Here is a 23,525-nt window from a genome sequence, read left to right on the forward strand (position 1 = left end):
CCCGTCCCCTGGAAGTCCTTGCTGCCTCAGCAATACCATCCACCTACCCACGGCGCCTCGAGCTAACGGAAAACACCGTTCCTGAGCAGTACCACCTACCCACGGCGCCTCGAGCTAACGGAAGACACTGTTCCTGAGCAGTACCACCTACCCACGGCGCCTCGAGCTAACGGAAGACACCGTTCCTGAGCAGTACCACATACCCACGGCACCTCGAGCTAACGGAAAACACCGTTCCTGGGAATTTAGCCTTGGAATCAAAGGACTGCCACCCAGAACAGGTGGCAGAAGCCACTCCAGGACAGGGCTCAGAGTCTACGTGAGTCAACATTTGAACTCGCTGTGCCAAGAAGGCTGGAGTACGGTGACTGTATGTTCTGGACTTTCTGGAACAATCCCTACTTACAATATTCTTTTCAGCTCTCGGGCTTGGCTTTTAGGGAGAGGATGGATAATATTGCTGTAGGCTTCTTACCCTCCGTGTTATGAGAGGACCATGTGCTGGCCTGATAGTCACCACTGATGGAGAAGTCAATCCAGCTTCCCCTGGCCCCTGCCAGACACTCCACTACTGCACAAGGATCGGGGGCCCCTTGGACTGGGGACGCGGCTCAGTGGGAACATTTACACAGCACATTCGAGGCCCTGGATCCAATCTCCAGTACCACAAAGCAAACAAACAAACAAACAAAATAATGAAAAGAATTATAAAGCTGTACGTAGCAGTGCCTGCCTGGACTCTCAGGATTCAGGAAGTTACAGCAGGGACATTGTGAGTCCCAAGCCAGCAGGGGCTAGCTAGGGAGACCCTGTCTCAAAGGAACTAAAAACTAAAAGCGATGCTTCTGTACTCCAGAGCTCCTTTAATCCCTTCCAACAATGCTGCGAAATAAACACTGCGGCACTACTTTATGTACAAGGAAACCAAGACAGAGGACATTAGGTAGCTTGTTAAAGACTGTGCCCACAGAAAATGACAGTCAGGATTTGAGTCCAGGTCCCATATGAGAGCTTGTCTCCTAAATTACTTTACTCTGAAGCCTAGGTACTGAGCCCAGGGGTCTAGGGTCACTTGGCCCTATTCAGGGTACATCCGCAGTTCTTTGCTGGCGCTTTTCCCTGCAGTGAGGCTAACCCCTGTGGTGTGTGCTGGCTGAGCACAGACTGCTCAGGTGATTAGGGTACTGCATTTATGATGTTATGGGTGTGGAGACTAGTTGGGTGAGTGGGAGGTAAGAGGCCAGTTCTCCCAGGTCCCATAACTGGGTGGTAGGGCTTTCGGGCCTGCGGCCATTCTAGGGCCTCTTTCCACTATAGTGTGATTATTCGCAAAGGAGGATGGGCTTACTGCAAGTCCTTTAGGGAGCACAGACAGGCTAGAGATGAATTAATTAAGCCCATATTATCTTCTTTGACTCCTTATTTATTGAACACCTAACACAAAGTCTTCACAGATCTTGGGTTATTTGGGCTTCCAAACAATCCTCCAACATTGCTGGGAATTAATCCTCTTCTAACTTTCGAGAAGACTAAGGTTCAAAGTCACTGAAGTACAGATTAGGTAAGGGTAAGCGGTCGGAACTAGGGCATATCCACCAGGGACCCCAGCACAAGGAAGTTCCTCAGAAAAGGTTAAGCTGTAGACTGAACTGTTAAGACAACACTACCCACTCAGCTCCAGAGCAGGAAGCCTCCGTGTAAAGGACAACCATGAATTCAAAGGTCATCTGCACTGGAAATACTGACCCCAACATGGTCACAGTGGCTTCTTCCTGATCATAAGTCATTTTACTTTCTTTCTGTCTGCACTTTCCTACGCTGTCTGGACTTTGTACAAAGGCATGTATTACTTCTAGAATCTTTATTTTGAAATGTCTCAGGACTAGCAGGAGAGCTTAGTGATGGGCCATGTACTCAAGGCTCTGGGTTCAATTTCCAACACACACACACACACACACACCCACACACACACACACTGTGCCCAAAAAGAAAAGAAAGAAGGGAAATGTCTTTCCCCTCCATCTGACCACCTCCTGACAGCCTTATCCCATCAATACTGCCACCTCATCTGTTCCTGGCTTGCTCTGGAGCAGAGCCCATCTTATCCTGGACCCCAGGCTAGAACCCTCAATGTGGCCAGTCACAAATGGGAATACCCAGTGAGGTCTCAGCAGCTTGGTGAGTGGGAAGTCACTGAATACTGTGACTCGAGCTGGAGACAAAGGAGAAATATATCCTTTCCTCCTTGTGTTTACCTTCACCTGAATTCCAAAAGTGGGCAATGCAAAGGAAAGGAGATAGATGGAGCCATGCACTCACCCAAAGAGAGGTGGGCTATGGGAGCAGGATAGGATTAGCTATTTCTTTTGTCAGAGGGCACCAAGGTTCCTTAAAGTCTACACCCTCAGGGTGAGGTGAGCTGGGCAGCACACTAAATCCCAGCAAACAGGATTGATTTGAGCTTTTAAAATTATTCATATATATATATATATATATATATATATATATATATATATATGATTGTATGATTGTATATATTGGTTTTTTGACACAGGGATTCTCGGTGTAACAGTCCTGGCTGTCCTGGAACTCACTCTGTAGACCAGGCTGGCCTTGAACTCACTGAGATCTCCTGCCTCTGCCACCCAAGTGCTGGGATTAAAGGCGTGCGCCACCACCGCCCGGCTGATTATTTTCATTCTGAACACTATGTAGGCATGGGTTTTCCTCCTGTGTGAGAGTATGTGAATGCAAATGCAGGCACCTATAGAGGTCAGAGGCACTGGCTCTGCCTGAAGTGAGAGTTAGTTACAGGCAGTTGTGAGATGCTCAGTTGGGTGCTGGGACTTGAACTCTGGTCCTCTACAAGAACAGTCCATGTTCTTAACCAGTGAGCTATCTCTCCAACCTCCAAGAAACTTTGTAACACAGAAAAAAACTATATAGCTTTAGTATTAATTTTTTTCTTCTAAAGGTGGTGACCAAACTCAGGGCCTTGAATATGCTAGGCAGGCATGCTAGCATTGAGCTTTAGTTTTCTAAGCCCAAACACAAAGGTGCACTGGTCATGGGCCAACCAACGGTATGAGTTCACCTATACTTATTAAATCTGTTCAACTTTACTGGTTCTGGTTATCGTCGTCGTCTTCATCATCATCATCATCATCACCATCATCATTGTTTTTCAGATAAAGAAATAAATCTCAGAGAGCAAGTTGCTTTGTCTAACATCACAAAGCTGATAAGTAGCAAAGCCCGGATCTGAAGTCAGAAATGTCTGTTTCTTCCTAGTAAGTCGTTTGCTTTGTCTTCTGGCCACTGCCACCACCACAGCCATCATTTCCTGCTCACTTCCTGCCCTCTTGGACAGACTCAAGGCACTTGCCGCACTCTGCCTCTAGCCCTCACAGAGCCCCCGAGAAAGAGATCCCAACCGTTCAATCTTACAAACAAGAAAACAGCTCTGGAAAAGTTCAACGTGACCTCAAGAACTGGTATAGGAGGGAAAGAGTGTAAGGGATTGGTAAAGGAGGAAAACAGCGCTGGTTGGGGCAGGAGCATTGAATTTATTCCTCTACCTCATCTCCTCCACATCCTTCCCCCTCAGAAGGGCTCACCCCAGCCTGTCCCCCAGTCTCCCCGGCTGCCAGTTGTTGTAGTTTCAAACTCAATTGTTCTCCCCGGTACTGAGGCAAATGGAGTCATTAATTACCTTCTATCTGCTGGGCTGAGTTCAGAATGCGATCAATATCCCCTCTTGTCATTCAGGGCAGCCCGTCTGTGCAGCCCCAGCACCACCCCCCACAGCAGTGGCACAGCAGGATCCGGACAGGTTTGGGCTGCCATTTGAGGCCCCCATCTGAGAGTGGAACAGGGAATGAGGTTGCTCCCCAGAACTAGGGTGCCTTTTGTACTGGGAGAAGAGTGAGGAAGGAAGGGAGGAAGGAAGGAGAGGGAAGAAGACAAAGGGGTATCGAGGAAGGAGTCTAGATGGGAAGAAAATGGGGAAATGGACATGGGAGAGATGGGAAGAGAAGATGGGGAAGCCTGGAACAAGCGAGAAGGAGGGAGGAGAGGAGAGGGAGGACAGAGGAGATGCTACTGTGCTGCAGGGGCCTGGACAGCAGAGAGGATGTGGTACCCCACTGCTTCCCACCTTAAGAGGGACAACTTGGAGTTTGGTCTGGCCATGAACCCCGAAATAAGCTTGGCGGTCATGTAAAGGCCCTTGGAAAGCCGAGTGTTGTGGTGCACACCTTGAATCCCAGCACTTGGGAGGCAGAGGCAGGTGACTCTCTGTGAGTTTGAACTCAGCCTGGTCTACAGAGTGAGTTCCAGGACAGCCAGAGCTACGTAGTAAGACCTGGTCTCAAAAACAAAAATAAAAACAAAAACAAAACAAACAAACAAAACCCACAAAATAACAGAAAAGAAGCCCGTGGAATCTGGCCCAAAGTTTTGGCTCTGGGCAATGTTAGGTCTGCCCAGCCCACCAGCCTGGCAAAACCCACATGCTACCTTTGGCCACACCCAGCTTCTAAGCACCACAGGGTGAGAGACTGGGGTAGTTGATAGTAATCCTGGCCTCAGGCTTACTGTGCCTACCCATAGCTACTTACTTCTGGGGACACTATGCTAGGGATCTTAAAACAAGGCTGGAATAGATGTAACATCCTTAAGCCAAGATCCAGCCCTGGAATAGATGTAACATTCCCCAGGACTGAATCTTGGCTTTTCTTGCTCACTTTCCGTGTGACTTTGGACAAGTCCCGTGAGTTTTCTACGCTGAGTTTCCTTAGATGCAGACAAGAAGGCTGGGGTCATCCTACGGCAACATTAGCTTTCCCTCTGTACCCAAATCCCTGCTATAGAAATAATCATAACGTGGCCCCAGATTCTGGTTGATACCAAACACTACGCTTAACAGAGCATGTGGATTTAACTCAGAACAATAGCATGTTCTAAGTGTACAATCTGTGCTCATGTCAGAATTTCCACTGTAGTAACACATTCAATTTTCATAAGAAACACTCCATCAGGGAGCTTCTATTGTTATACCCACGTCATAGGTAAGGAAATAGAAGTTTGGAAATTAAAGGACTTTCCCAAGGTCACCGAGAGGTAGCTGAGGAATGACAGAGAAGGCAGAGCCAGACCACAGAGATGTGCCTCTGGAAACTGAGCTCATAACCTGGGGAAACTGAGGCATTTCCAAGACAGGTGGCTGCTCCAAACCACTCGCCGTAGCCAATAAGTGTCAGAGCCAAAAGTAAACTCTGTAGGCGGCACAGTTACATGGCTACTCTTGGTCTCTTTACTGAACTGTCTCTGGAGGCAGAGACTCCACATTTTCTCATCTTTATAAACCTAGCATAGAGCCTGATGTGTGTGATTTCAAATATTGGCTGATTCGTTGAATTCCAAAAACAAAGATGGGTGAGCCCTGAACTTACCTCCCCGCCCCGCCCCCATTTTACCTTTCAGAAGGGAAAAAAGAGGCAATAATAGCAGTTGACACTGTGGATTTGACATCACACTTTCCAGCTGCAAAGTGTGACCTGAAGATGATTTAATCCGATTCCATCTTAGAGATTTAAAATCAGAACAAAACAAAACGCAGACTCAGAGAAGTTAGGTAGTGTTTCTGTGTCACAGAAATGGTCACCTGTCCTATCCCTTGACTCTGGCCAAGAAAGAAAAATGAATTAAAGACAATGATGGGAATCTGGGGAGAAAGTGACCCTGTCTAAAGCCGGCAGAGGAGGGGGACGTTGGGGGAATCCCACAGGAGGAAAGAATACACATGAAACTCCATGTCAAGAGATTCTAAAAAAGAAGACAGCGTTCCACGGAAGACAGACGCTCTGAAAGATGAAATTCTGCCTCCTTAAGCTTAAATGAGCAACCTGACGAAGTAAAGGGACTGGGAGAAGGGGAGGGCGGAACCAGAAGGGCCTTTAAGGAAATCACCGTTGCCGCACACGGCTAAGCTTTAAAATGTGATGAGCCTAGACTTTAAAAGGACATGTACATCGAACAGTGGAAGATTATGCAGCCATTAAAAAAATCATGTTTTCAAGGAATATGTAATGACACGGGAAAACGCTACTATATAATGTTAAGTAAAACTAGCAAGACACAAAGCCGTGTGCATCGCAGCACTCCAGCCTTATTAGGAATCCCATATCTAAAGTTACACGTGCAGAGGAGAAAAGGCTCCAAAATCATACGCCTAGTTTCAACACTGGTTATCACTCAATATGGGTGTAGATTATTGGGGTTTTTTTTTTTAGAAACTTATTGTCCTGTCCAAATATTTTACAATAAACATGTATTGCACTTAGAACCAGACACAGCACTCCACCCCCAAAAGGGCACAAAACGGATGGAAGGAGGGACCACAGCCAGGGAGGGAGATGAGAGTAACACAGGCCTGCAGGAAAACAAAGACCCAGAGGGCCTGAGACAGTGCCAAGGGCCCTGCCCTGCAGAGGAGGATCATGGTGGAGGGTACCTTGGCTCAAACCTTGGTAAGAAGAGATAGTCATGAGAGCAGAGGATGGGGAGGGGAGGGGAGGGCAGGGGAGAAGAGGGGAGTGGAGGGAAGAAGAGAGGAGAGGATGGGAGGAGAGGGCAGGGAAGAGGGGAGGAGGGGAGAGGAGAGGAAGGGAGAGGAAGAGTGAACTCCTGGTTCACCTTTGTCTCCCCAGGAAAAGGAAACAATCCCCAGTGTGAGCGCAGAGGGCTGGGGAGGACCCAGGCAGCAGCCCTGAGCTAACTTTCTCAGGTCACTGTTACACCTCAGGACTCAGAGGAACCAAGGATCCTAAAACTGCTGTTGCTGAGGCCTTGAGTCCAGATGGCTGGTTTCAAGAAGATTTTGCAAAAGACACTGCAACACCTTCAGTCTCAGGCTTTGGATATTTTTCTGAAAGAAATTATTTTACCACCGATTTGCAGGGGCCAGAAAATAAAAGGTGACAGACCAGGACCTGAAAGTACTCACTGGAATAAGTTGTGGCACATTAACTCGATATTGATGCTTAGATTAAACGCTCCCCCCGCCAACCCCTGCCACCATGATGGTGTGCCCAATTGCCTTGGCTGGAAGCTATAACTCTGTTTTGCTTTATCTTTTAAAACATTCTTCATAGCTTTTCTGCCATGATCACAGCATCAATCACATTCTGCTTGTGTGATGGTGTGCACATCTGCATATGCACATCTGCCTCTCAACTAGATGATAAGCGTCTTGAAGTCAAGAGCTGTTCCATTTACCTCTGTAAGCCAATCACGCATCTTTACTTAGCAGGTGCTCAGTTTTCTTAAACTGGCATTTTCCCCCTTAGCTGATTTATTGAGACAGTAACGTGGATATAGTAAATGCTAGCATTTGACAAGCACTTCCTCCCCTTTCCTAGCGGAAGGACAGGGTAGAGGAAAGTGAAATAGTTGATGACTGTTGAGTTCAATGGTATCACAAGGGGGAGGAGGTCTTCGCTTTTTGCCACATGATTTTCTTCATTTGAAAGAAGAATAACAACAAGAAGGAGGAGGAGAAGAAAGAGGAGGGAGAGGAGGAGGAGGGAGGGGAGGAGGAAGAGGAGGGAAAAATCCTAAGACTTCTCGGATAACGACACAGAAGACATCCTAATGACTTTAATCAGGTAGGGTTAAGAGCCTGAACCAACAAGATGAAAATGCAGAGGGATAAATGGAATGCCCTACGTTTAGGTTAAAAAAAAAAAATCAATTACACAAGTACGGACTGGGTGGGCCTGGCTGGAGAGCAATTGATGTGGAAAAGATCCTGAGGTTTTAGTTGACCATGAGCTTAATATGAACTTGGGTCGGACACGGCTGCTAAAAAATCGAATGTAATCTTAGGCGACGCTCTGGGTGTGGAGTCTCCCGGCGGGAGAGGGCAGTGGTTCTGCGGTACCTGGCCTTGGCTGGACTGTCTCTGGGGCTCAGCGTTCATGAATCCAGAGACAGGTGACTAGGACAGTGAGAGGACTTTCTCAAGGGTAGGAACCTAGTCATGTGCTTGGTAAATAGGGTAAATGACTGAGGGAAACAGGGAGAGAGAACGAAGGAGCTAGTGAATGAAGGTCCTTTATCACCATCCACTACTGTACTGGTAAATGCCATGATCTCTAAATATTTCACCAGAAACTAAGACTGTGAGAGATAACGTAAATACTCAAACACCCTAGAGCAAGTAAGGTGTGGGGTGGGCTCCTGTCCTGTGCCCTTCCCTCAAAGCAGAGAAAGGCATAGCTGTAAGCAGCAGACACTCTTCAGCCATGTCTCACGTCCACGCACAGGCTGCGGCCCAGCAAGCAGAGCTGAGGGAAGGGCGGGCTCCATGGTGAAAGGTAGGCAAGACCAATGACCCTCAAGAATCGGGGCTCCTCCCCTGCCACCGCTCTCCCAGCCCCTGGCCTCCATCCACATGGGAGGTGTCCTTGGAGCTAGCCAGTCCCAAGGCAAGCTCCACTGCCTGCTTGCTCTTTTGGTCATCCCCCTGCACCTCCCGAATACATAACCAGGAGGTTCACCTCTTAACGAGCAGCCGCCTGTGTGCCCTGTGCAGCCCTGCCCTTCCAGTCTACCTTCAGCCCAGCACAGTGGGCATCAGGGCCCACACTGGCACAAAGCTCAAAGAAGAAACCTGTGCATTCAATACCCTACCTACTTACCACAGCAGCTCACAGACTCTCAGCTTTGAAATCTGTCTGCGAACAGAGGGATAGTAAGCCTGATCATTTAAGGCCCTCATGGTTAATAGCCAACCTAGAAAAAAGAGATGGGATAGAGGAAGCCTAGAACCCCAGAAAATTGTACTAGTATGGCTACTTTGCCCAATTTGAGTAAGCTGGCTTCCTCTTCCGCCCCAGAAAAGCCCACAGGTTACCCACTGCTGAGGCCGAGCTGGTCCCCACATGTGACACCTGTATGAAGAAGTTGGAGATGCTCAGTGAATAGAGATGGGGGGGGGGGAGGAAGATGAAGGCCAGAGGCAATAGGAAGACACAGGAGTGGTAAGAGAGCGGACAGACAGACCCACCCGAGGAAGCAGTCCTCGGGGCCAGCTTCTGTTGGCTTACCCTCGGAGCCAGTGGGGAGGAGGGGCTTTGGAGTGAGGGTTCCTGTCTGGACCCTGGCTCTCCTTTCACCTCCTCCAGAAGGCACTGGGGCCTTCTGCCTGGTGTAACCCTCAGTGGGCTCCAGTTGGGCCAGGACCAGTCCGAAACCTGTCTGAAGCTAAGAGGGAAGGGGGCTTTGTTAGCTCTAAGGACACAAGCAAGGCGAAAAATTACATCCCAGGCCGCCCTAAGTATGCTTGTTTAGAGAAACTGCTTGCATTTATGAAGTCTTTGGTGCGGAAAGCAGGGTTGCAAATGGTTGCATCGGAGCGACAGCAGAGGCCATTAATTTCCTGTTATGTTTTCCTGTGTTGGGGGCTTTATTAATTTAATTTTACACTGTCGAACAACAGCGAGAGCTGACACGGCCACACCGCCACGGTTGGCGTTTTCTTTTTGTGTGTGTAGCAAGGCTTTGCCTGACATGCAAATCAAGGCTATTACCAGAACCAATAAAGATGTGTGGAGGGAAGAGGGGAGGGCTGAGTGGGGAGGGCAGAGGAGAGAGCAGGGGACAGCGAGGGCCAAGGCCGTCCCTGGACGGTTTCTGCCTCACTCTGGGCCTGGGGTATCCCGGATGCTTTGGTATCCTCCACACTCAGCAATTCCTGCCCACCCTCCCCCTCTCCCTACCTCCCCTCTTCTCTCCCTTCTGTGCCTTTGTGGACTCTACCTGCCAGTTCTCCTCCGTCCAGGATCCTGGCAGAACTTGAACACAGACATGGGGAGGGGCGGTAAGCTGACATCTCACTGGCAGGTCAGAGTCAAGGCACCCTTCCCTTTCAGCCTCATTCTCCCCCACAGGCCCTTTTCTCCAAAGTTATGGGTCCTGGTTAAGCTCAGTAGGACATATACCCAACACACACACACACACACACACACACACACACACACACACACACACACACACAAAAGAAAGAAAGAAAGAAAGAGAGAGAGAGAGAGAGAGAAAGAAAGAAAGAAAGAAAGGAAGGAAGGAAGGAAGGAAGGAAGGAAGGAAGGAAGGAAGGAAGGAAGGAAGGGAGAGAAAAGGAAGAAAACAGAAAAAACAAAAACAAACAAACAAAAAAACCCCACCAGGACTATGGAAGAAGAGAGGGTCTGGTCGGGAAGAGGGGATTAGAGGAAAGGAGGGGGATAAGAAAACATTATGGGGGTGAATATAATTAAAAATATGCATGTATGAGATGTCATAATGAAACCCATTATTATCTATAGCTAACATTTGCTAATAAAAACAAAACCTGTTATAAAAATAGTAAACAAAGTTATGGGTTCTGGCTCACTCACATAATCCTAGTGTGCATCAGCACAAGCAAGCCCCATGCTGTGGCAGAAAGGTCTGGAAGGGCCAATACTCTAACTTGGTCGTAAGTCCCTTGGAGATCTCTCATGGCCTCACCTTGTCAGTCACTTACTTCCTTAGAATTCTTGGAGAGCAGGCAAAGGTCTCCAATAATCTCTCCCTAAAAGACTGCAGTAGCTGTCTTTAGTCGCTACAGGGAGCCCATGTGGACATCGCCCAGCGTCAGAAGAAGAGGTAAGTTTCAAGGAGACCTAGTGGTACCACATTCTGGTCCCTTCCATGGCCAGGTCTTCATTCCCACTGTCCAAGACCACACTGTCCCTTGCTGGCTTCCACAAATTGGCTGCTCCAGGTGGTCCATAATGTCTTTGGTTCCGTTTACCATACAGCCATGCCACCCAGTGCCCATACTGCCAAGTGTCTGGGCTGGCCACACTGCCCGGGGGGATAGAGATGGCAGGCGGGTATGGAGAGAGGAGGAAAGAGGGGCTCCTGGAGCTTCTCCTCCCAAGCACCATACCATCTGCACCCCTCTGTCCTGGCTTCTCAGACTTTCTCAGCCTATAGTGTGCGTGTGCGTGCATGCGTGTGTGTGTGTGTGTGTGTGTGTGTGTGTGTGTGTGTGTGTGTGTGTGTGTGTGTGTGCGTGCGCGCCCACCTGAGCATTTGCACAGTGTCCATGCATTTCTCCCTCTGTCCTGGCTTACTCACTCTCCTGCCCACACTTTTTTCTTCTGGAACCAGTTGGCAAGCTTGGAGAAGCTGTTGGATGGAATCCAGCCCTCCTGAGGAGGAAAGCATAAACTTCATAAACGGCATTTACCTTAATGCAGGTTCCTAGGGCTGTTTTCCTCTGGCTTCTCTTTCCTCCCCCATCCCCTCTGTCTCCATCACCTTCTCTGCCTCTATATGCACCCTGACATATGTATGCATGGGTACACACACACACACACACACACACACACACACACACACACACACACACTGTGCAGGTACATGTGCTGTAGCTAATCCTGGGAGGTTGAAAGTGGGGTGGAGCGGAAGGGAAGGGGGACCAGTTCTGCTCTTCCATTCATGGGAGAAGGCCACAGCCGGGGGTCCTCCACAGGCTCCAAGGGATGCCCACGCCCTGTCTCCAGTGGAGATAAGCACAAAGGGTGCTTTGAAGCTGGCCTGCCTCGGGGAGGGAGGGATGCTGACATTTCATAAGGATGGCCAAATGAGGAGCCACCTGGAAGCCAGGCCACAGGGCTGCTGGGAAGGGAGCGAGAGAAGGCTGGCCTGCAGCAGGTTTGTGAGGCCTCTTGTGTGATGCTGTCAAGGTCAGCAGGTTTGGGTTCACTGAAGGGTCAGGATGGTTTGAATTACTGGCTCTGCTGCAGCTAGGCTCTGAGGCTCATGACTGACTCCCAGCCTGCGCCAGGCCCCACCCTCTCCCAGACTGTCTGGCTTTTCCACCACTGTGGGCCAGAAAATGAGGTCCCAGACAGCCCCAAGGCCACCTTGGCTCTGAGGAAGGCAGGATGGGGAAGGGTCGCTGCCTGGTCTCAACAGTCTAGGAGGCTGCAGGCATCCTGGACCTCTCAACCCTTTCATTTTCTTCACATCCATTCCTAGGGGTTCCATGCCAGGGGCCTGTCTTTCCCCATTGCCCATTGGTCTGCAGAAGATGAGGGCACCCAGGAAGGCGAGCCCACAAGCAGCAGGGCCCAGGGAAAGCCCTGAGCCTGGCTCTTCCCTTCTATGTCCAGAGCTCGTGCTGGGGTGGGAGTGGGGAGGAGAAGAGCTGAAGCAGTGGATTTCTTGCTTCATGCCCTTGCTGGGAGTGGGGTGGGAGGAGCCAAACCCACCCACAGGGTTGGAGGGCGGTTGCTGGGGGAAGATGAGGAATGGAAGACATATACCGATGTGATGGGTTCTCATGTGAGGGTGACGACAGGAAAGATGTGGAGGACATGCATGCCTTTGCAGAGAGTGTGTGGCCTACACTCAGTGTTCAGGAGCAGAGGGGTACAAACCATCCCCTCTGCAGCAAGTCAGCACCTCCTCTCCTGGGGTAACCACCCTCCATTCTTTCTGTCAATGTATAGACGATGTATAGACAATGCGTGCTGTTGTGGGAAGCCTCAGAATATTTTAAGCAACTCACTCTTGAGCCACAACAGCACGAACTAGCTGAAAAAAAGGAAACGTAACAATTTGGCTTTCAACTCTAGTTTAAGACTACACATCTGCACCTGTCTGTCCCACACAGCCATGGTTTAACTCGGTACCTCCCCACAGAAAAACACGAGTTACCTCGTCTGCACACAGCCCACAGCAAAGGCTCACACACAACATCGACACAACCCGCATTTGCTTCTGAGGAGTCACAGGCTCATGGCCAGTGGTATCCAGAGAGTTCAGCTAAAATATGTGATCTAACCGAGATAGGGAAAAAGAACCGCAGCAGGTACAGCCCGTCTCATTTCCATAACCAGAACCACGAGAGAATGTCCATAGTGGGGCTCTCTCTGGAGTCCTAGTGACCTTTGAACTTAACTCTTTCTTGAACTGGATAGTAGCCAGTTTTGAGTCTTTGCTGGAGATGAACATAAATTGAGTGTTGTTTAACACAGTCGAACCCCAGCACTTGTCCAGACAGGGGGCTCCCATATTCGGGCCAAGAGACCTGTCGCACTGAGACAGAGTCCGTGACACATGCTAGGTGGTACCCAGCACACACAAAGCCATAAAACCCCAGTGTGACCCACAGGAGCCTTAGCTCTTCCTAATTCCAGCTTTTGCTTTTCCTGGCTTCAGTTACCTTCTATTTATTTAAGTAGATGGGACTGGAGAGATGGCTCAGCGGTTAAGGGCACTGGTTGCTCTCCCAAAGACCCAGGTTCAATTCCCAGCACCCACATGGCAGCTCACAACTGTCTGTAACTCCAGTTTCAGGGGACCCAACACCCATGGCAAAACACCAATGCACATAAAATAAATAAATAAATAGATAGATAGATAAATAAATAAATAAATAATATTAAGTGGAAAATTCCAGAAATAACAATTCATGGGTTTTCAATTGTGTATCTTTCTGGGTAACACAATAAAACCCTGAGCTGTCTACTCAGTCCCACCCTGTGTACGAATCAGCCTTGCGCTCAGTGTACCCATGCTGTACCCATTGGTCACTTAGTGGCTGTCTCGGTTATCAGACTAACTTTCACAGTACCAATCTATAATTGCTCTGTTTTAATTATTGTTGCTGTTTATCTTTTACTGTGCCTAATCTATACACTAAACTTTTGTATGCATGCATTGGGAGAAACAAAGCCTGTGTAGATAGAATTGGGCATATAGGACTCTCCATGATTTCACGTGTCCACCAGGGGTCTTGGAGATATGTCCTTATGGGTAAGAGAGGAGTACAGTATTCTCAAGATGTGAATCAGATAGCATCCTCCCACTCTCTCCAGCTCACTTTTACTGTACTCTTTCCCAGACTCTGTGTGTGTGTGTGTGTGTGTGTGTGTGTGTGTGTGTGTGTGTGTAAGGATTAGGTGGGCACAACTGTACCCAGGTGCTTGACTTAAGTTAAAGAATCAGTACAATATCATTCTGTTGGACCAACATGTGCAACCTTACAGTGTCTCCTGACTCCCCTCAACGGTTCTCCCAGTTCCTTCAGGCTGTATCCTGTCCCATTGAAACAGCATGTAGTCAGCAAAACTTCCTTGTGTCCTTCCCATAGGACAAGCTCCAAGACCAAAGGCCATTGAGAAAGTCAGACTCAATCTACAATCTCTACCTCTATTCAGTTTCTTCGTATCCATTCTGAGGGGGTCCATGCCAGCAGCCTGTCTTTCCCCATTACCCATCGGTCTGCAGAAGACGATGGGCAATGTGGAACGCCCACACTCCTCTCAGGTCACAGAAAGTCTACCTATCCAGCCTTGCTCACCTGCGTACCCACCCTGAGCTGCCGCCATAGCAAGCCGTACCTAGAGATCCAAGGCCAGGAGAGCTTCTCCTCTTCCCCAGGATCTCCCTTGCCTGTCTTGTCTGACACTGGTTCTCTTCCCACGGCTCCTCCAAAGGACAGCTGGGAAGAGTTTGGTGACCAGGGCACGCCTGGTTTCCATTAATGAGATACACGAGTGTAAGCCAGCCATGGAGGCAGTCTACAAAAGGAGGCGATCACGGGCGGCCAGGAGCCGAGCTGCTCAGGTAATTGGTTTATCTATCTGGAAGCAGGGGGAGCGATCTCAGCACAGACAGACTAGCAGTAAAGTCTCTTCCTTAAGGCTATTTCCTTTGTCTTTTCAATTGCTTGCACATCCATGTGAGAGAGGGAGAGAGTGTTAAAGAGAGAGGGAGAGGGAGAAATGTTAATTTGTGAATTAATGGCTTTTCTCAGCGGAATTGTAAATTCAAATGTCACCTCACACGGTGACACCACCGCTGGTCTGCTGAAGAAGCAATGATAAGATCCCCCACCTCCCTCAGTGCCCCTCCCTCCCCAAAGATAGCTGTGGAGTGGAACATGCTACTTTTAATTTGCAATAACACCACAACAGAGGTAGACGGTAATGACTGCCTCTGCCACCCTCCTCCCAGCTTCCTGCCCCCCAGTCCAGGTGGCTCCCCCATTTCCTCTCTCCCCACCCCCTTCTGAAGTGCCTCACCTCACCCTGCTGCCCCCACCCACCCCAGCCGGTGGCTGATCACATGGGGGGTGCCTTCGGAACGCTGCCACCCTCTCTTCTCCTTCAATAATCAGGGAATTAATGACCCTGAAGTTAAAGTGAGGCTGATACCGAGGCCCTGCCCAGCGCTGGGAAAAAGCCCTCATTGTTTTCAAGCAGGAGGCGGGCAGCAGTGAGGGAGATTCATGGATGGAGATTGAATATGCAATTTTCTTTCACCTTGCCAAGAGCTGCCCCTGGGCTGTGCCTGGCCTAAATTTTTCCTTTTACCATCTCTGCCTTATCCGGCCCTCCCACCTCCCTTCCATTCTTTCCAGAAAATTACCTTCAAAATTGATTTCCACTTTTACAAACAAATATAATGGGAACACAGGAAAAAACTTGGGCCGTGATGAATTAGGGCTGTCAGGTGCTTCCAGGTCTCCTTTGCTTTTGTTTTACTACCCGATCTACTCTTTGTTTTTCCAAGGGCTGGAAAAACTGCCCCCATCCACAGAGCGGCTGACCCTCTGGGCCACCAGGCCTCAGCCCACAACCTCTGTGGTGGCCTATGGTGGAAGAAGGGATCCAGGCCCACAGACTGTTAGCTCTCTAAGGCTCCCAGTGAAAGCCTGTGCCTCTGCCTCCAGTTGGCTGTCTGCCCTTAGGACCCATTTCTCTAGCCACGCCCCCCCAAGCTATTCCCCTTAACCCCCACACCATGTTCCCTCTGGCCCTCATACCTCTTAAAGTCCAGACCAGATGCAAACCTCCACCTCCTCTAATGTGGGCAGGATCAGTGTATACCTCGACTAGAGTAAATAAGAGACAGACAGACAGACACTGAGAGATCCCGAAGGACAGGCAGGTAGATTGGGGGCCAGATCCCCAAGCTGGGAGACCAGGCTCCTCTTCAAAGAGATGCAAAAGTTCTGAGCTGCAAATTACCCACAGCCTGAGTGGGAAGGACTAGTTCTCTGCCTCAGTCTCCCTCGTCTTAGGGCCCAGCCACTCTCAGGGGTGGGCTTAGGACAGTCCACTGATTTGTCAACAGATGTAGGTTGATACCAATGGGGTCTTGGGGCTAAACTATATGCAGGCCCATCCAACATCCAGTGTTGAACATTCAACATGCTTGGGTCTGGCTTAGGATTCTCCTGGCTGCTGGTGTCAGCATGTACATGGCCATATAATACTCTCTCCAAGCATGTGCATTATCTAAAACACTGCATGTCTTTTCAACATGTGACATTACACACCCCCTCACTCCTAAAGGTCTCAGAGCGACATCACACACACAATACACTTACATAAATCATAGAAATTTTATATGTGGTATAGAAAACAAGCATCTAGTCTCCAAGGTAAATAAACAAACTTGCATGTAGGAATAGAAATGCACACAGAAGGACAGAGAGAGTAATAGTCCCATCTTAGATAAAGAAAAGCACTTTTGTATTGACATGCGTAGAAAACTATGGTGGACGCTGAAAATGACAAGTGGCCCATTAGGTAACCACAGAGCAACAAGTGGACAGGTAGAGGTAGACACAGGTGTCTCAACCACGCAGGTGAGGCCAGCTGCCTCACTCTTTCCAGATTAGCTTGTCCCAGAGTTACAAAGAGCCCCGCTGGGGTTAGGGAGTCTAGGCCCAAATAGACTTCTTTCTGTCCTCACAGCTTTATTTCATCCTTGTAAAGTTGACACCTGCCAATTAGACTATTTTTTGCCTAGGTACACAGTGATCCATCTTCCAGAGTGGAGCTGGCTTAACACTTTAGAGTAGTGGTTCTCAACCTTCCCAACGCTGTGACCCTGCAATACAATTTCCTCATGCTGTGGTGACCCCCAAGCATAAAATTATTATTTTCTTTTTGTCTTTTTTTTTAAGAGCTAAGGACCGAACCCAGGGCCTTGCGCTTGCTAGGCAAGCGCTCTACTACTGAGCTAAATCCCCAACCATAAAATTATTTTTGGCGCTACTTCATAACTGTAATTTTGCTAGTTAGGAATCTTAATGTTAAAAAAAAAAATCTAGGGGCTGGAGAGATGGCTCAGTAGTTAAGAACACTGGCTGTTCTTCCAGAGGACCCAGGTTCAATTCCCAGCACTCACATGGCAACTTAAAATTGGCTATAGCTCCAGTCCCAGGGGATCTGACACCTTCACACCAATGCATATAAAATAAAGTTATTTATTAAAAAAAAATCTATGTTTTCTGATAGTCTTAGGTGACCCCACAAAAGGGCCATTTGGCCCCCAAAGGGGTCGTGACCCACAGGTTGAGAACCAATGTTTTAGAAACCCCTCCATAAGAAGTTAGGGTTGATCAGGGTCGTGATGATGTAGGCCTTTAATCCCTGAACTCAGGAGGCAGAGGCAGGTGGATCTCTGAGTTCAAGGCCAACCTGGGCTACAGAGTGAGTTCCAGGACAGCCAGGGTTACACAGAGAAACACTGTCTCAAAAAACAAACAAACAAACAAACAAAGTAAGAGTTGTTACTACCCCACTTGACAAAGGAGCTGGGGTAGAGAAATGACTTCCCCAAGGTCACACAGCTGAGGAGTTCTAGGATTCCAGTCCAGGGTTCACGGTTAAGGTAGGGCTGTGCGGAGGCTTCGGCCCTGGCAGGCCTTATTCATGCTTCTTCCTTCCTGATAAGGAGTTTTGAAACCTCCTCTTGCCTCAATCTAGGGCCTCTAACTGGGTGCTGGTCATGTCCATAGCTCAGTCCCCTTGTGGGCTCCAAGCATAGCCTGAGCACTGTTCTTGGGGACTTCTAGGGGGACAGTAAGGAAACAATCTGCTTCTGCCAGCACCAGCAGCATCCAAAGCGGAAGGGAGCTATTCACGCGGTGACGGGACTCGGCTGTTTGCAGCCAGGCAACCCGTCCGGCCTGCAAACGCACAACCACGCCGGCTTGGCACCACCCCCGTCACACAACTCATTGTACACCTAATTAATGGAATACAAAATCACGGCCCCCTGCAAGCCCACCCATCCAAGGCTGGTACCAACACGCCTCCCTCCCACACATCAGCAGCCCCTCACCATATGACTGCATTTGGATTTTTAGGCAAGTTATAAAACTTCTCTGTGCTTCTCACCCCCACTGCCAGTGGACAGCAGTGCACTGGGCTGTGGTTGAAAAGAGTGGGGGGTCGGGGTGGGGGCAAAAGACACAGTTTTCTGTGGTCGGTTTTGTTTTCTTTCCAGGTTGGGGATCGAACCTAGGACGTTACTTATGCCTACCAGGCAAGCACTCCACCGTTTCGCCACACCCCCAGCCTGGCTTTAGTTCCTCAGTCTGAAGATAGAGAGGCTATTACAACTCTGGTTTCCAGCCACAAGAGCCAAGGTGTGTAACATTCAGGGAATTATGTTTCTTAATACAGCTGCCCATGACTGTTGGTTGGAAGCGAAGTTTTCAGCAGGGCATTGATGAGGATTTCTCCTCCTTGGATTGATACACAGCCTGGGTCCCAGGTGCTTCATGCATATTTATTTTCCTTATCTCTCCCTGGTCTTTCTGCCTGGGGTCCTGGATCCCTAGGAGGAGAGTCCAAGCTTCTTGAGTGCCACATTTCTCCAAAACAAGTCTGAGTTTTTGCATATTCCCCATAGGCCAGGGTTTGGGAAGGAGTCTAGATCATCTCCCTATCCCATCCCTGAGTCAAATCTGATTAGCCCTTGATGAATATCCCCATGATGCTGTCCACATTCCAAGGGCCAATGCCAGTAACCTTCTGGTTATTGCCAGTGCGACACCAGTAACTACTGCTGAGAAGGCCTTCATTAATGCCAGCACACACTGCGGTCATCACCCTTGCTAATGCCCACCACCTCAGTGCCCAATGGTTAGAGCTAAAGAATGGGCCACACCCTGACCAGTGACCTTACCACCTAGCAGCCTCACAACTTGCACGACTTGCACGACTTGCACGTAGCCCTTCACCTGCACGTCCCCCTTCACCTGCACGTACGGCATGTCATGCACCCCTTCCCTCCTTCCTGCCCCCTCTCATGCTATATAAGCCTTGCTGAGGAGAATAAAATTTGCAGCTTGATCAGAAAAAAAAAAAAAAAAAAAAAAAAAAAAAAAAAAAAAAAAAAAAAAAAAAAGAATGGGCCACATTGTGAGGTGGAAGCCAGAATGGCTTCCTGGAGGGCAGAGGGACACCCAGCTTGCCTCAAGACAATCTAGGGAGATGTCACTACATCTGAGGTCAAAGGAGGGTCAATACAGTTGACACCTTTAGGACTCTCCCAGAGGAAAATGACCTGGTCCTCTAGTCCCTGGACATACGTCCCAACGCTCTGCGCTCCCTCAGATCAGTTTCCTTTTTACCCAAAGTTCTGGCCCCAGAGTTGAAGGGCACACCTGGGTGGTTTGTGCAGCCTATGCCCAAGGCTCCTCCTGCGACAGGACAACGACAATGGACTGGCCTGCCAGCTGCTTGCTACCTTGGCCTGACTGCAGAGTTGGGCTACATCATCTTGACACATAATTATCTCCCCATTCTTAATCATCTGAGCTGCTCCCTAATGCAAACTGGGCCCTGCTGCTCGGAGGCCTCTGGAGTGGGGGAGGGGAGGAGTCCTCCAGACCTCCCTCTGCATTCTCCTCTCTCTCCTCTCCCCTCCCACCTGGGTCCCATGGATCAAGACTGAGATGGTGGTTGGGGGAAGCTGGCGTCCCTCCCAGGCCCAGCTTCCAGGGAAAGGACAGCTCCATCTGGCCTGGGCTTGGTTTAAGAGAGAGAGAGAGAGAGAGAGAGAGAGAGAGAGAGAGAGAGAGAGGGCAAGAAAACCCCCACAAAAAATGACAGGGTCCCTGATGCTTCTTGTAACCTGGTTAGGCCTAACAGACGAGCCTGTGAGGCTCTCACTATCCCTCACTTGAAGATTACAGCTGTTTCCTGCACTGCCACCCTGCTGGAGGCCCCAGACCAACCCTGCTCCTGGGTCTTCCTGCCCAGATACATTTAGGGCTACCTCTGCTTTCAGAGAAAAGCCTGTCCTCTTACATAGCTCAGTCTTGGTCTCTTCCTGTGACTCTGTCCACTTGGGCTTACTTCTCAGAGTTCCCCCTTTGCCCGCTCAACTCATCCTGGCCAAAGCCACCCAGCCATTGCTGTTCACTGGCTTGATGCGTGAGACAGAAATTTCAGGCTGACGTTGTCCTTAACACCCTCCTCAGCCATGCCCTAGGGCCTTCCTCAAAGAGCAGCCCTTCCTGGCAGTGAGCTTCCCCCCTACCTCCTTCCCCATATAAAGGCCTGGCCAGATCTCCACCACACCATATCCGATGGCCTTCCTACTCTCTGGACGCAGTGTTTAATGTATGCGTTAGAGTATAAGCTTCCTAAGGACAAGAATCACATCTTGTTTGGCTCAGGGACCTTCTGTACCAAGCTATTCTCATAGCTGACAGGCAGAGGGGGTGTCACTGAATTGAACTGACTGGAAACAATGGATGTGAGCAGGAGGAAGGTAGAGCATTCTGTTCCTGACCTGGCTGGCTGGCCCAGCCTGGGTAGCCCCCGCCTCCCTTCACCACCCATGAAGGCCCAGGCAGCAGAAGGCACACAAAGCCCCCACCTCAGACCAATGAGGGAGAGCACAGAAGGGTTCCCATGACCTTCCGGTCCCCCTGGACACCTCACACTCTAAACAAGGCAGGTGGCTAAAGAGAAACCCTTAGGGTTGGAGGCAGACTCTACCAAGGCACTTAGGGTGCCAGGGAGCTTGGCTAAGGCCTAGATGTCAGAGGCCCCAGGGAGAACCGGGGCTTAGGGCCTCTCCCGGAGCCTCCCCCTGCCCATCAGGGGCTGCCGCCAAAACAACCACAATGAAATTTAGTGAGTGGCAAAGGCCGTGGCAGCCAAATGGTTTGGATATTTTGGAAGAAAGAGAAATCGAGCCAGACAAGCTGTTTCCCTGTGAAGCGAGGCCATTAGGGCTTCTGGAAGGAGGCCAGCACCAGGTCATCACTGTCTTGCCAGGCCCAGGTCTCTCCTGCACTGTGTCCCTTCTGCTGGAGGCCAGGACTCTTCTGCTGTCTCTTCACCCTCCCCAGCCCCGCCTGGGTCTGGAGAATCCAGACTGCAGCGTAAGGAATGTCATCTCTGTCCCTGTCTCTGTTCTTTACCCCCTCAAGAAGAGCTTGTCTCTCTGCTTGGGATGACCACAGAGCCTACTGTCCAAACACGACATTTTCTGAAGGGAGAAGGAGACGATGCCTGGTTCAGATGCAGGGACAACAGCATACATTGTGACTTCCTTGAGCTAATGGAACATATGGTCACATCCCCCTTTATGTTCATCTTTGCGGGTTCTGTTTTACGGAGAGTATCTATAGAATCCTGTACATCCTGCAAAGACCAGAAGTTACCACTTCCCTAGCTGGGACCATGAGAGAGTTGGAGCAGGAAGCTGGCCTGAGATATTGGTATCTGTGTCCATCTGGGTGCCCAGGCCTCACCCTCAGAAGAAAACTAGCTGGCCACCAATGCGCCACCAGTGCCACAGTACCCGAGAAGCACCTTGTCCCATGCTTATGCTATCAATCTCTCCCCTGATTTTCTTTCATCCCCTGTCCTCCTCTTAATTCCCCATTCCTCTTAACTGGGTCTGTGCTATCTGAGGTACTGGCTGTACCTCGAGGGCTCAGGAAGAGACGTGGGAGTCAGATGGTGTCCACTCTCATGATCAAGAGTATGGCGAGGCCCTATGTCCAGATTCTCAAGTGCTTTCAACGGGAGCAGTGTCCATGTGCTACAGAGAAGGGACCCCAGGGTCCTCCATGTCCATATCACCTGCTACCTCTAACTGGGATCAAGTGAGGTCAAAGTAGGCTGGCCTTTCATCCCCAGGTCAGATACCAGCTATCTCCCCAACCTCTCCAACCTTCTCAAGGTAAACAGTTGATGCCACTCCTCCTGGCATCCCTCGGGGACAGCTGGGGTGAGTCCCAGCAGAAGGTGAGACCATTGGGGCTGAGCAGATGGTGAAGCTGGTGGCCCAGCAGCAGCCTCCCTCCCTCACTTCAGGAACCAGCAGGGCAGTGGGGGTACCAAGGCTTCGCGGCTAAAACTGATCTCACGGCGCAGCAGCTGCGAGGCCAGCAGAAACCGGAGCCCTGAGTCCAAGGACAAAGCATGCAGAGGGGGGCCAAAGCTCTTCCTCCTCCCTACCTTCATCACGTTTCCTCTTCTCACCGTTGGAGCGAGGAATCCCCAGGATCCCATTGATGGAGTAGGATCCCACTGGGTCATTCGAGGCGCTGGAAACAGGAGGGGAGGCCGTGCTGGGAACTGAAGGAGAAGAAGGAGGAAACACCATCAGGACAGCAGTTGTGACTGAAGCCCCAGGCTGGGACAGAGAGGAGCAGAGGGCAGAAGGACAAGGAGCTCATACCCCCTTCCTTCTGCGGAGGCTTGAGGGAGGAATCACTCCCACAGACAGACAGTGCAGGTGGTTAACACTTCTGCCCAGCTTGAGGTGAGTGGTGACCAGTCAACCCAGGCCTCCTCAGCCACCTATGGCAGACACTGGTCCCTCAAGCCCCTCCCCTCAGATGGATGTAGTATAGGCCCCAAAACTGCCAAGATGAGCTGTCTAGAAAGTGCTCCAGTGACCTTCTCCATAGCACAGTTCCAAGGGTGCCCTCTGGAGCCACGCTTCTAGCGTCCACCTAATCCAAAGGCTGAGCAAATCCTTCCAAACAAACCCCAGCTCACTGCTTCTCAGTCTCCTGGGTGGAGTCTTTGCCAGCCCTGATTTAGAGTCTGAGGTTTCCTCAGATCTGTCTCTTGACACTTGGGGAGGCACAAAGCTGGTCCTGGCGTTCCCCAGAAGCAGCTCTCTCTCTCCCATATGCTTCTGGTCTTGAAATCGACGGAGAAGTTCCTACTTCGCTCTTGGGGACAGGCCAGTGAACACATTCACTGTGCCATGATCAGCTCAGGTATAGCTTAGCACACCCCTCCCTCCAGCACAGTAACCCAGGCCTGGTGAACAAAGGCTCCTGACAGCCCCAGCAGAGCTGATCCAGTCACTTCTGTCTCCTGCTGGTCAGGAGGGAAGAAAACCACGGAGAAGTCAGTGTGCCTGTCTGTGCACAGGGAGGTCGGGTTGGGGGTGTGGAGCTGGAAAGCTGCAGCAGGTGTTCTGACAGGCCTGGGTTGTGTCTCTGGGAGCCTGTGAAAAGTTAAGAGGGCCAGAGAGGCAGAGAGCAGCAGAGGTAGAGACGAAGAGATGAGAGGAAACAGGCCAGAAGAAAAGAGGCCAGAAGGAAGGATGGAGGGAGACAGAGGGAGAGATCTATAACCAGACACATGAGGGGAGGGAAGAGGCCTGGGGAGGAAGGGAGAGATGGGGAGAAGAGAGAAAGA

General features: G+C 50.1%; 1 protein-coding gene across 3 annotated transcripts in view; it reads right to left on the bottom strand.

Moving 5' to 3' along the window:
* Pax2 (paired box 2) overlaps positions 1-23,525 on the bottom strand; it is an 86,180-nt gene that overhangs the window by 23,983 nt on the left and 38,672 nt on the right. For all 3 annotated transcript variants that reach the window (XM_052713878.1, XM_052713877.1, XM_052713876.1), the window contains one exon: positions 22,326-22,445. In XM_052713878.1, coding sequence (XP_052569838.1) covers positions 22,326-22,445 — 120 coding nt within the window. The remainder of the gene's footprint in view (positions 1-22,325; positions 22,446-23,525) is intronic.

This window comes from Peromyscus californicus, unplaced genomic scaffold, assembly GCF_007827085.1.
Source record: "Peromyscus californicus insignis strain IS unplaced genomic scaffold, ASM782708v3 Scaffold_4__1_contigs__length_199733344, whole genome shotgun sequence".
In the NCBI taxonomy this organism is placed as follows: Eukaryota; Metazoa; Chordata; class Mammalia; order Rodentia; family Cricetidae; genus Peromyscus; species Peromyscus californicus.